The sequence below is a fragment of the Spodoptera frugiperda genome, chromosome 27, assembly GCF_023101765.2.
Source record: "Spodoptera frugiperda isolate SF20-4 chromosome 27, AGI-APGP_CSIRO_Sfru_2.0, whole genome shotgun sequence".
Lineage (NCBI taxonomy): Eukaryota > Metazoa > Arthropoda > Insecta > Lepidoptera > Noctuidae > Spodoptera > Spodoptera frugiperda.
Genome location: NC_064238.1, coordinates 5,854,964 through 5,868,508, shown reverse-complemented (window position 1 = coordinate 5,868,508; position 13,545 = coordinate 5,854,964). Strand labels below are relative to the sequence as shown.

Genomic DNA, 13,545 nt, shown 5'->3' with positions numbered 1-13,545 from the left:
TCCCTATTGACAGGGAGATGCGTGGGCGCAACGTTGGGTCACTGTCCACTTATCCAGCGCTACATTCTGTAAAGCTTCCGTTCCGAAGTGAGTACACCCGTGGCCACACATCCGCATTGATTACGTGTGACTCAGATAAAAAAACAACTTTAAACATTGTTATTGTTTTTCGACGATAAAAGCAAATATTAACCAAAATATTCAGGTTTTTCAAGTTGTTTTTACAGTAATTCCAAATCAATTAAAATTATTTTATTATTAATTAGTCTGTACGATTATGTAGGAAACGACATTTATATTTCTACGAAATTGTCGTTATGTCTTATCAGTAAAAATACATATTGTAATAAAAACTTTATTAAATTAATAAAATTTTCACATTGTAACAATATTAGTTCTTAATGTTAATTGTCGAAAAATATTTTTCCTTATAATCAAATCTCAATAGAGTTATAAAGAAACTTAGATAAAATTTGTAAATCAAGAGATGTCGTATTTCTATTATATGGATAGAAAAACGAATCAGAAACATTTTATGTAAATAAATTAATAAAAATAGCTTGCATTAAAATAGAATAAAGCTTTCGTCATCATAGAAAGATCAATGCGACATAATTGTTAATCGCTACGAAAATATTGTAAATTATTAATAAGTAGGATCATACTACAGCTAAAATGGGCGCCGTCCTTCGTGGTTGCATTACTTGACGCCAATATCACGTGACGTCACGACGGTAGCCGTACGGGTCACTGCAGTAGTCTCATTAGCGGTTCTGGCTGCAGTTCCCACCTTCCTAATAGTAGTTGTGGTTGTCGTCTTAGAAATACCACCGTTGGCAAGTTTCTGGACATCAGTGTTCGAACGTACTTCTTCAGTAGCTGCCTGTTTCTGCTCATGAGCAGTGGCATTCCTCACGTTCTTTTCGATATTCTGTTCGTAACCGTCCTTCTAATCACTTCGCTACTCCTCTCCTCAGAGCACCTGGCACCTCTTTCTCCTTGTTCAGCTGTTCTTATAACTCCGTTCTCAACTGGAATGACGTCACTGTTTTGGTACTTCTCGTAAAAACCATTTCCATCGGTCTTTTCAATGGTGTAGGAACCGCGACGGACGGGCTTCTCAGGAATCCATACAATTTCTTGGGTAAGAGTGTCTTGATGCTGAACAGGTTCGGGTGAAACTGTTGTACTTCTAATCTCACTGTCGTGTCTTACTTGCGTCACATGCGCACGAGAGTCATAGATTTGATTGGTCTCATTGATATCAACAACATTTTCGTGATCAACTCTCTTGTTGTTTTCAATTTGGTTCGGGACCTGTTTGGTAACAGTTCTTTGAACTTGTGTGACTTTAACTTCCTTTGTAGTATTACTGGACGGAGTGGTTCTCTCGGAAGGACGAGGTTCTAAAGGTCTCAGTTGTCCTAATAAAGGCGAGTGTTTGATGCCGAAAGTTATTTGCGGTGTTTTGTTGATCTGCACCTGTAATCACAAAATACAAAATTAATAACATCATATTCGTTATTAACAGCTTATAAGTGGCCACTGCTGACCAATGCAGATTAATATATATTGCTTTCATTTTAATGGTTAGTTTTGAATAGAGAATATAGGTTTCATTTTTTTTTTTCTATTATTTGAATTACCTAAAGATCAAATGATACAATTTGTGACAAACAGGATTATATTTGCAGGCCTGAAAGTTGGAAGGATATAAATAACTATTTATAGCAATGGAATTTACCTTTTCGGGGGAGTAGGTGCCAGGCGCGGGAACTCGCGTGCGGTCGTCCACAGGCACCTTATGACGTCCCGATATCGTGTACACCGGAGTGTCCAACACGGACGGGATGCGGTATGAATTCGGAGCTGGAAAGGGTTACGTCAAATATTAAAATATATCCAACTATAATATTTGTCCAACCAGTGTTATCCGCGTTAAAACTAAATCATAGTGTTATGAGTATATTCACCTATTCTTCTAGTCCTAAAGTTAAATGTTAAGCCCCAATAAATTTTGTTAATTTTGATAAAATTACCCAATTACATTGTATTGTTATTAGATTTATATTTCACCATGCTTTGTTACTGTGATTAGTAACACCACTTCATTCGCGTAACTAACTCACCAGGGGTATCAGCGAATTTATTTGTTTGTATTTTAATACCAAAAGTGTGCTGTGGAGAATAAGTCAAAATGAACTTGTAACCCTTCTCAGGGTTGTAAGTTCCCGGAGCTGGGACCTTCAGGCGCTCATCTATTGGTTCCTTATGTCTACCCGAAATTGTATACAACGGGGTTTCGACCGGCGTCGGAATATTGTAGGAATTTGGAGCTAAAATATATTTAGGAAGAAATATAGTTGAAGTACAGTTTTTAGAAAATAGTAAAAATTTTAATAGATAAATGTCAATTACCTGGAGTGTCAACTGGTTTCACGGTGTCAGTCTTTACTCTGAACGTATATTGAGGAGCAGAATGCAGCAACACTTTGTCAGCTTTATCTGGATTGTAGCTGTTAGGCGCAGGAACATTGTCAGGCTTGTGAGGGTTGGTTTTTATTCTGAACGAGTATCGTGGCGCACTGTCCAACAAAATCCTATCGGCTTTTTCAGGACTGTATACGTTGGGAGCGGGAGTATCGTTTATTTTTGCATCCTTGCCTTTTGGAGCCAATGAGTACGCTGGAGAGTGGCCATGTGTAACAACATCGGCTTTTTCGGGATTGTAAGCGTTCGGGCCAGGCGTATTCGGTATTTTGTCATTAGCAATCTTTGGTCGGAATGTATAAGACGGAGCATGTTCATGTGTTACCCCGTCAGCTTTTTCTGGACTGTAAGCGTTAGGAGCTGGATTGTTCGATGGTTTTTCAGCAGGACCCTTTGAGCCAAAAGTGTATTTAGGAGCACCATCCAGCATGTAGTCATACTTACTGGGATCGTAAGCATTAGGACCAGGCGTATCTTCTGGTTTATGTAATGGATGTTTTGTTCTAAATGAATATGCAGGAGAACTCTCCAACAGTAATTTGTCACCCTTATCTGGGTTATACGCATTTGGAGCTGGATAGTTTTCAATCTTGCCTGGTTGCCCCTTGCCAGCAATGGTGAATTTCGGAGTACTACTCAAAATATGAGGATCATACTTATTAGGTGCAGGATTGTCAGAAACTTTAGAATCTGGTCCTTTGCCAGATATGGTATATTTAGGTGTATTGGAAGGTAGGTGTGGATCGTAGACATTAGGACCAGGAGTATCAGAAGGTTTTCCATCAGGCCCTTTACCAGAAATTGTGTACTTTGGGGAATTAGCAGGTAAATGGGGATCATAGTAATTCGGCCCTGGTGTGTCAGAGGGCTTTCCATCGTGACCTTTGCCAGCTAAAGAGAATTTGGGGGTACCATCAGGTAAATGAGGGTCATAAGCGTTGGGTGCCGGTACGTCTGACGGCTTACCCGCATGAGGCCTTCCTGAAATAGTAAATTTAGGTGTTCCATCTATCAGATGAGGATCATAAGCGTTGGGTCCCGGTGTATCAGAAATTTTGGGATCGTGGCCTTTTCCATATAAACTAAATTTAGGCGTTCCATCCAACAAATGTGGATCATAAGCGTTGGGTCCCGGTGTATCAGAAATTTTGGGATCGTGGCCTTTTCCATATAAACTAAATTTAGGCGTTCCATCCAACAAATGTGGATCATAATTGTTTGGTGCTGGAGTGTCACTAGGCTTATCCAAACCAACCTTTGGTCTGAAAGTATAGGCAGGTGATGATTCGTGGAGGAGTTTATCTGATTTATCAGGGTTGTAAGCATTTGGAGCCGGGACATAGTCGGTTTTTGGAGTATGACCCTTTCCAGCAATGCTGAATTTGGGTGCACTGTGAAGCATTTTCACAGAATTCTCTGGTGCATAGACATTAGGTGCTGGAGTGTTGTCAGGTTTATGTACTTGATCTTTTACTCTAAACGTGTAAGCCGGTGACGACTCGTGTAGAATTTTATCTGCTTTATCAGGGCAATAAGCATTAGGAGCCGGAGTATTCTCAATCTTTTCATTGTGACCTTTGCCACTAATGGTAAATTTAGGAGTGCTGTCTAACATATGAATTGACTTTTCTGGTGCGTACACATTAGGGGCTGGAGAATCGCTCCTTACAACTGTTTGATCTTTAATTCTGAATGAATAAGCTGGAGAACTCTCGTGTAGAACTTTGTCAGCTTTCTCAGGACAGTAGCTATTAGGTGCTGGGGTTTGTTCTAACTTTGAACATACTCCTTTGCCCGACATAGTGTACTTAGGGCCGCCGTTCAGCATATGCATAGATTTTTCTGGTGCGTAAACATTCGGACCTGGTGTTTGTTCGAACTTTTCAACTACTTCCTTTGAGCGCATTGTGTATGCTGGAGAACTTCCATGTAGTATTTTATCAGCTTTCTGAGGGGTGTAATAATTAGGACCTGGTGTCACTTCATGCTTTTCAGCTATACCTTTACCAGCCAAGGTATATTTAGGTCCATTCTTTAAAGAATGAAGCGCTTTTTCCGGTGAATAAACATTAGGAGCAGGTGCATTTTGAATTTTAATGATTTCTGTTTTAGTACCAAATGAGAAAGCTGGTGATTTTTCTCTTAATACTCTATCAGCCTTTTCAGGGCAATAAGCGTTAGGTGCAGGAACTTGCTCTGTCCTTTCGAACTTCATTTTTCTTGAAATGGTGTTTCTTGTGATTTTGTCGCGCACAGTTTTCTTACCCTGGAATTATAATACCAATTATTGACTACATGTAATAATATTGTAAGATATTTAAAATACGTATTACTCGTATATTAAATAGGTACCTGGTTAGTAGATGATCAGTAGGAGTAGTGTCAACATGCAGTTACATGATAACCTGTATCGTTTATATACATTCCATAGCTGGTATCATTAGACATACAAAAATGCTTAATATGGGTAACGTTAAAGTTGTACTTTCTGATAATATATAATTTTATTGTTAAACTGATTATTTAGAAGAATATTTTAATAATAAATTTTATATACATTCACAAAATAAATAAATACACTAGAACGATAAAAGTTCTTAGCTCTTATAAAGCATGGCGATGAATGGTGAAGTGGATGAGTGTATCTTGTTAATGTTCGGTTAGATGGCGGCGATTCCTTCTGGAGCAGGACTGAGGGCGGCTTGTCCCACGTACTGCGAGTGCCGGATGCCGAACGTATGCGCAGGCGCCCACGGCAGGTTCACGCACACCTGCCACCCATCCCCATGTTAGTACATGATGATTATGTAAGTATAAATCCGTCTAAAGCATTTAAAATTGAAAAGAAAATATAATTAATAACAGTACTCCACCGATTAAATGCTTCAGATGGGCTAACAATGACATAACACTGATAAATTGCCGAAATGAACATTAGTAGGCGCAAGGTTGATATTGTTAAATTGTTAGTTGCAATTTCGCGCCCACTAGCCATTCAACCCTTCAGTGCGGGCGTAACCGGCACTGAAGTTAGTTCCGCGTGGAGTGAATTTAGGAAGCATTCATGTCTGACATTAATTTATGCATAACATTCACGAGCGCGCTGACATCACTCACCGAGCCTCGACTCGGACTATTTCACACAAGTTTACAGACAATGATTAATGCAAGCAATAAAATAAGACAGTAAGACAGGACAACACCTACAGTATGGCCATAGTTGTTTTTCATAATATAAGTGCTATTCTTTGTAACAGTTTTATTACTATTAAATGTACAAGGACGAATTGACGTCACCGTTGATGTGATTTTCTAAGAATGAATAAAAAATCTTTACCTTTTCGGGGCAATAGACTCCGGGTCCGGGTACGATGGCCGTCGGTGGCTTGGTCTCTCGTCTTGGTGCAATGGTAAAAGCAGGGGGGCGCTTTGTGAGCACTGCGGATGCTTTATCCGTGGTATAGGTGCCGGGTCCCGGCAACGGGGCCTTCGACTCCAAGGTTTTACCACGACCTGTGATGCTAAAAGCTGGTGCTGCGCGTTTACCACCCTCCTTTGCTTCACCAAGCACAGGGGGCATAGAATATGTGTTCGGCGCTGAAAACAATACGACTCAAAGTTAGAATAAAGCCAAGGATTTCTGACCGCAAACTCTACCTACAATTTTACTTTATAGTAAAATATTTAATAAATAAGATTTATACCGCAAAAATATGAATAATGCTACAGTACTTGACAAAGCAGATGATTAAATCATAGCGTAACAAAACAATGTGTCACAAAAACAATGAGCGCACAAAAAATATAAATGACATCAGGCATCAAACATAAATCGACGCGGCTCAGCTTTGCGAACAGATTTATACAGAAAAGCTAGACAAATGTTGCAGCCTCTAAATCAGCATAATGACGTAATAAAAACGAACGACCAAATGAATCAAAATAAACGGCGATCTATAAAATGAACTGTTTAGTGCACTTGACATAAGTTGCTCTTGAACTAACTATACGTTTTAATAGTATATTAACATCGTATTGGTTCAATGAGAAAAATCCGCCAAACAACAAGCTGAAAATGAGACGGTGATAATGATAGTACTTAATCTTAATTATGTTTACAATATTTACTTGTACGTGGCTCTGACGGCTACCATTACAGTAAGATTAAAGCTATAATAATAAAATTGCATCAACGTGATTTTAAGTACAGACGAGAGCAGCTCAACTTACCAATTTTTAAATAGATATTCATCATTTTTCTTTTTTCTATGAAGTAAAAGATTCTACTTTAGAAATTGGAATAAGTTGATGTGCTATCGTCTTTACATTCAAGTTTTACTACATGGCCGATGGCAAAATAACATGCTACAAAAACAAGAAGATGAGGAGACTTTGCGTCTTGCTACAGCTACCGATACAGCGAAATAAAGGCTAAAAATGCATCAACGTGATTTCAGCTACAGACAACACTGCTGTTGCCTGTACCTTCTCCAAAACATCAAGTTTAATAGATTTTCAACTCATTCGTTATGCAATAGAATTGAAAATCATGGAGCTAATTACTGTGCTAGAATCTATACTTTCAAGTTCAACTACATGGCCAAAGGCAAAGGAACATGCTACGTAAATATCTAAACACCTGGCGTTTTGCCGGCGGGCTGAGGGGGATTCACTCGTAAGCCGATGGAGAAAGCCGGAGCGTGATCGTAGACGGCCCGGACGGCTTTGATCGGCTCGTAGTCGCACGGCGCAGGAGTCGGTGCGACGCGAGGCGGCGGCCAGCGACCGTGCAGGGACACCGCCGGCGCACCGGACCGCCCTGCTTGTTTCGTCAACCGCGACATTGAATATAACTATTGTTATAACCTACCTATTTATTATTATGATTGCCACATAAAGTTAAAGGTATGCCTCGGGGTCTTCGATATATGTAAATATTACATAACATGACAACACACATAATATGACACCAATCTTTATTACGACAATTATGTTATTACATAGTTGTAATCCAGATAATTTTAGAAGCTACCTGTTTAGAACATCACAGTTTTTCACTAATTACTTAATATTGTATATTTCTCGAATTAAAACAAACCACCCACCATGGCCGGTTTTAAACGCTGAAAATTGTTTTAATGCACCTATAATGTAGAATTAATAAATAAAATACTGTTTTCTTACTAACAGGAAAATATGCAACTCCATCTATATTTTGTCTAAAGCTTAGTTTATATTGACAACAAACAAAAAATTGCTCCTTAATTGACTTGTATGTAGTCAGAATATTAATGAAATGCCTTTGTTTAGGCTATATGTATTCAAAACATATAACTTGTTAACTATCTATTTGTTATGTGTAATTACCACAATTGAAACGTGCTATCAAAATCAAATAGACCTCCAATACAAGAATTCAATTAAAAATGAACACCTAATTTTTTAAATTAATTTAAATTTTGTTTAAATTAATTAAAAATCTCAAAAGAAAAATAACCGCAAAATTATGACACAATATCCGAATTAATCATCACCCTATCTCAATATCAACTTAAACAATACTCCTGTAAATTCCCGACCGAATCAACGAAACAATCATTGCAGGATTGGTAACTCAAATAACTTTATCATTTAATGCAATAAAATAAACTTAATACTACCAATTACAACAACACAAATCTCACAATTATTTATTAGTAAAGTAATAATTTACCAAATAAATCCGGTCGTCCAAGTAACAACTGAAACACTGCACTCAAGATCCCTCTAGCACTGTTAGCCTAAACACAACTTGTTGGAACAAGCCCTAGGTACGGTGTAGTGGTGAGCGAGTTGGATGCGCGACTGAGCCAGTATGGGACAAACGCAGGGTCCAAACGGGGCACCTACACGACGAGTGACTCAGACTCACCGTCGATCACCTTCGCACATACGGACTTATTTGGAGACATCGGCCAAATGCAGCCGCTCTCCAAGAACCAGCAACTGTTCGAACATCCAATGCCAAAGTAATCGACCAATTAAGATAAACAACTTACATGTATCTATCTACATATGGAGCATACATTTTATAAAAATGCTGTATTTATTTTTAATTATGACCACTATTAAGGATATTTTTCTAATTATTACATACTTCTGACATCGCGAAATTGACAAATAATTATAAATAATTAATCATACAATCGCTTGATGTTTTCATATATTTATTTGAAGGCTAATGTTTATGCGTAATTCATACAATATGAATAGGAAGATAAATACAATTTATTTCCCGCCTACGTAATAGAGGTTTTCAATCAATGACACAGCTAGTTAGCGGGTTGAATTAATTGAGAATGAATGTGCTGATTCGTCAATGATTGAAAAATCTGCGCATAGTTTTCATTAGGCAAAAAGCAAAACATCATTTATTTTACTTAAATTCATTTGTAAGGAAAAATAATAGAAACAGTAGGTAAGTATCTGTTTAAATAATAAGGAAAATGAAAACAGTCACGTAAGTTCTTTAAATGTTCTATGCCTAAGTAAACAGGTATAAAATAATACTGCAGACGACATCGTTTATGTAAATTAGACTGCAGTCATGACCCACTTACAGATTATTTGTCGCAACATGAATCACGCTATAAAACCCTTAATACTTTCTGGAAGACATTGTATAAATTTATTGCATCGTACGAGGTCATTTCACCGGCTTTCATAAGCACTTACATAGTATGTAATAACTTGCAGTTGAAATGTTGGAAATCCTAATAAACAAATAGGTACGATTGCAAACGATCAAGCTAAGACAAACAAACCAAATACTGCGTTCAGATTGTGGGCGGCAGACTGTATAATTGTCTATAGGAAGATAAACGGTTTTGCTCGAGCACAGGCAACTCAAGCAATTATCCAGTAAACGACAATTGTAGACAACTACCCACGATTCTATTATACGAGGAACGAGTAGTTCGATTGCTACATATGCGAGTCCCCAAGCAAGATGTGCTTCACTGGATATGTGGAATCTACCTTGTAGGCGAGGCCAGCTATTTAAAATCAATATAATATGAGCCACGCGACCGGTCAAACTTCGACCTTCACCGTCATACATGATACAGTTAAGTTAGTCTACGAATTCTATTACCTTTGATAGTTCTATTTAAGTTATCCAGACAGAAAATAATATCAACCATCTTAGATAGGCACTGAAAACGACCGCTTTGACGCCCAAATCATGTGACTGTCGTAGGCAGGCGATTTGGTAAGTAGTTTAGGCAAAATATTCGTTCGACACGCGAACATTTATGGGTTTAATGGCATCGATTCACTTGAAACTGGGATATTGTGACGATAGAAAGATCTTTTGTGATTTTGTGAGGAGGAATTACAAAGTATCACCGACCTTTAGCTGTCATTCCTTCTGTGTTGTATGTGGCAGGTCCAGGGCCAAACCTGGTGTTGGTGCCGGGGGGATCAAGCTTGTGGCCAAAGGTGAAAGCTGGAGCGCGAGGTCTGCGAGATTCCTGCGGTGGTTTACCTGCGAAAAGTTAGTTATTACATAAGTACTGTATTATATTACACATCATATAAGTATTTAGGAAGAAGCGAGTTATGCTATATCAATAACTCTTTGTATGTATCTTGAAAATGGTGTGACGCCTCACTAATACATGTCAAAATATTTGAAATGATATTTGTGCAAATTATAACATAAAAAATGTTTTCAAACACAGCTATCTAAATGATTGCTCTGAAAATAATAAAGTCGATAGCTAAATGAAAACATTTGTGACCTCTCTTCAAACGCCAATGCGCAAGCGTTTAAAAAGCATCAAACTTCTAAGAAAATAAATATGGCATGCATCATACCTACAAACAACACAACCACGTGATAATATTCTTTCAAGTCTCATTTTATAAAACGAAACGTTAAAAGAATATTCATAAATAATTATTATGAAACTGTTCCCTTTTCTATTAAACATCTGCCACTTTCTTGCTCAATAATAATGCACTAAAAATATAATAAACAAGTATCTAAAGACCTACATATAATAATGTATCGTAATTGATTGGTACATTTAAGATCCCTTGTGTTTTGCAACAGTAAGTAGTGTACGTACTCACATTGATGTGAATGCATGAGTGTCGTTTATAAATAAATACCTGTTTCTCAATACGTTTCGATATCTCAGAAGAATATTTTCGTGAAGTCCTTGTCATATATTTCTCGAGAATCTCTTTATGGAAAGACATTGAAGAGTCGGAACTCGGAAGTAATTAGTTTATTACTTTTTATTGTTTGTAACTTTGTTTATTTGTGCTCAATTCTTATTTAGACATACTAAAGATTGCTGATAACTTCATTCGATAGTAATACACTGAATTAATTCATGTTAATAACATACCAGAAAGCCGGCTAAATGTATGAGAGAAACACCTTATATTAAATGAAAAATAGATTAAAATGTGACATAAAAGGTAACACTACGTCCAACTAAAGAGGTAATAAATAGACGCTTGGTCAATGTCGCACCATATTGTGTATCACACGCACTGATAGAGCTCACCTTGGCCAGGGTCAATGTTTTCGCCCACGCCATATACTTACCAACACTTTGGTATACATCAAACTCACGCAGACATTTAAGAGAAATGCCTTTAAAATCGTTTCCACGAAGCGATCGAAACGATCGTCCGTCGTCATTACAAAGGTGCGAATATAATACAAAAACATACGTGATATAAACTAATCTACAATACTCACATATGCAAACAATCCATAGAAAAGGTACAAAACACAATTTAAACCAATTTAGTTAACTTACTAACGAAACTATAAATAAATGTGTGAAGTTATTTGGTGAATAACATTATAAGTATGATCTCACTTTGTATATCAACAGAGCGGACGAGCAAGGCCGGTGCTAGCAGCGCGCAAGCGATAATCTCACAACTCAAAACACAACCTCTATTGGAGTGGGAAGGGTGACGTAAGCGCGAGCGCACGAGACGTGAACAATACCGGACGAAAAAACTCGACGACGGAAGAAATGACCGAAACCATGCTATGTGTTCACAGCCATGCAAACATACGTAACTACATAATATTTATGTACATTATACATATACAAATAACCACCTTTTAACATAAGAAAACACAGGAATTCCCAGTATTCAAAAATACTGCTACACAAAAGAAACAACACGCGTGTTTACGTTATTAAAATTTCACGTGTCATTCGTCATTTGAATAAATTAATCTTTTATTAATTCACGTGGTATCTTCCATTATAACTAGTTAGTTTAATAAATCATTCTGATCTATGTCATTTATTGAAATTGACTTTTTTCAATATATTTATGAAAACTCGTTTTTCGATGTCTATTCTAAGACATGATTTGCGTTTGAATAGGTGTATGCGAGGTCTACGAGTAACTAGTGCTGTGCTGTTCTGAGAATATAGTCGATATATAAAGTCGATATTTTACCTATAAGTGAGGGGAGTGATACGACTGCTGGGCCTGGACTTGAGGCCTCAGCTGCGATAGGTCCTCGGCGAGTGGTTGGGGTCCACGGATTCTGTCGAACGCCCATCGGACCCTCGCACGGTTGCCAAGTCTTTGATAGCGATGATGTGGTTCGTGCGCCTTTAGTTGATTTTAAATAACCCTAAAATATTGTTAATCTTGTAAAAGAAAGTGTTAAGCTTTTGTATAGTCTAAAGTTACTAGTTTGAAAACTTCTTCCAATTTGTCAAAATTGGTTGTGAATACAAAATGCTTCTGAAATTGATCTATTGATCTATGTGAGTTTTTATCAAATGCTGACTTTTTAACACATTTGAGGTAATAATTTAAATTTTTGAGCTAGCGTATTAAGAAGCTAGAGAGACAATAATCGCGAGGATTTTGAAGATTTTGGCCATTATTGAAATTAAATAAACAACATTTTTTTAAACGATATTTCAGTAGATAATAAAGAATTTTTTAGAAATAAATTCTTAATAGTTCTAATACTTCTTTCTCAGAATGTTGATTCTGCTAAACCACGTCGTTTTATTAATTGCTTATGAATTTTGCGTACAAGCAAAGTATCATTGTTCAAGGCTATAAGGAATTGGGTAAAAAGACTAAGAATTAGTAAGTTACAAAGAAAACAAGATAGAAGATCTATATAGATAGGTATTATTATAATTACTGGGACTGTTGATGTCGCCTTGGACTCCGACGGCCCTGTCTGCGTCGTTGGTGCTGTTTTAGTCATTTCTTACAACACTTTAAAATACCACAAAAACCCGTAAAATTAATATTTAATCAAAATCTTAAATACGTGTATAAAATTTATTTTATCTAACAACAATCATAATAATAGTAAATAAGAGTAAAAAATGGTTTAATCAATTCCCAATAAAATTATATTATTTATGTATAAAAATTACGTCAAAATTGGCAACTGAAAAATATGTTGTTTTTCTTTCGGCATTGGAACGGAGTTTTTCAATAGTACAAATAGTTAGGAATGGTAAATAACGAAACTCTTTAGTTACTACTCAATGTATTGTGCGATGAACAAGGACGCAACGTCTTTGGCTATGTATTTATTTTCAAATTTTAATATTTTTCAATAATAATTAGCTGATAAATGGTTTTAGACCAGGTAATCTATTACTAAGTCATTTCGTTAATAATATTTTTCACTTATACTATTGAAGTTGACTGATTCGTATTCTGGAGTGAATACCACGCTTTGACCTCGTAAAATATCATATGGAATGAAAATATCTACTAAATAGTTGGTGGTACTTTAGCGATGGTTAAAGATCGAGCATAGTGACGAAATGATGAAGTCATTTTATAAAAAAAATGCAAATCTCTTAATCGTCTTTAATTCAATGACGACTAACTTAAGAATTTTTACTTTATCTTTTGAAGGTAAACTTCATACTAAAATCTTCACTAACATCGAAAGGGTAAACCAATTAAAGAGTCGTTACTAAAAACGTTACCTGCTAGCGTTTAGCCTGTGCTTTGGGCTAAAAAATGGTCTATAATATTTATCATGTT

The 13,545-nt window shown here is 36.8% G+C and overlaps 1 protein-coding gene across 1 annotated transcript; it reads right to left on the bottom strand.

The window, feature by feature from the left end:
* Positions 1-341: 341 nt before the first annotated feature.
* On the bottom strand, positions 342-12,919 carry LOC118263403 (uncharacterized). The gene is given in 10 exon segments (XM_035575354.2): positions 342-948; positions 951-1,482; positions 1,745-1,869; positions 2,130-2,336; positions 2,419-4,756; positions 5,828-6,087; positions 7,130-7,309; positions 9,881-10,015; positions 11,971-12,151; positions 12,680-12,919. Coding segments are annotated over 10 exon segments (4,272 nt in total). The 5' UTR covers positions 12,746-12,919; the 3' UTR covers positions 342-700.
* Between the last annotated feature and the right edge of the window lie 626 nt (positions 12,920-13,545).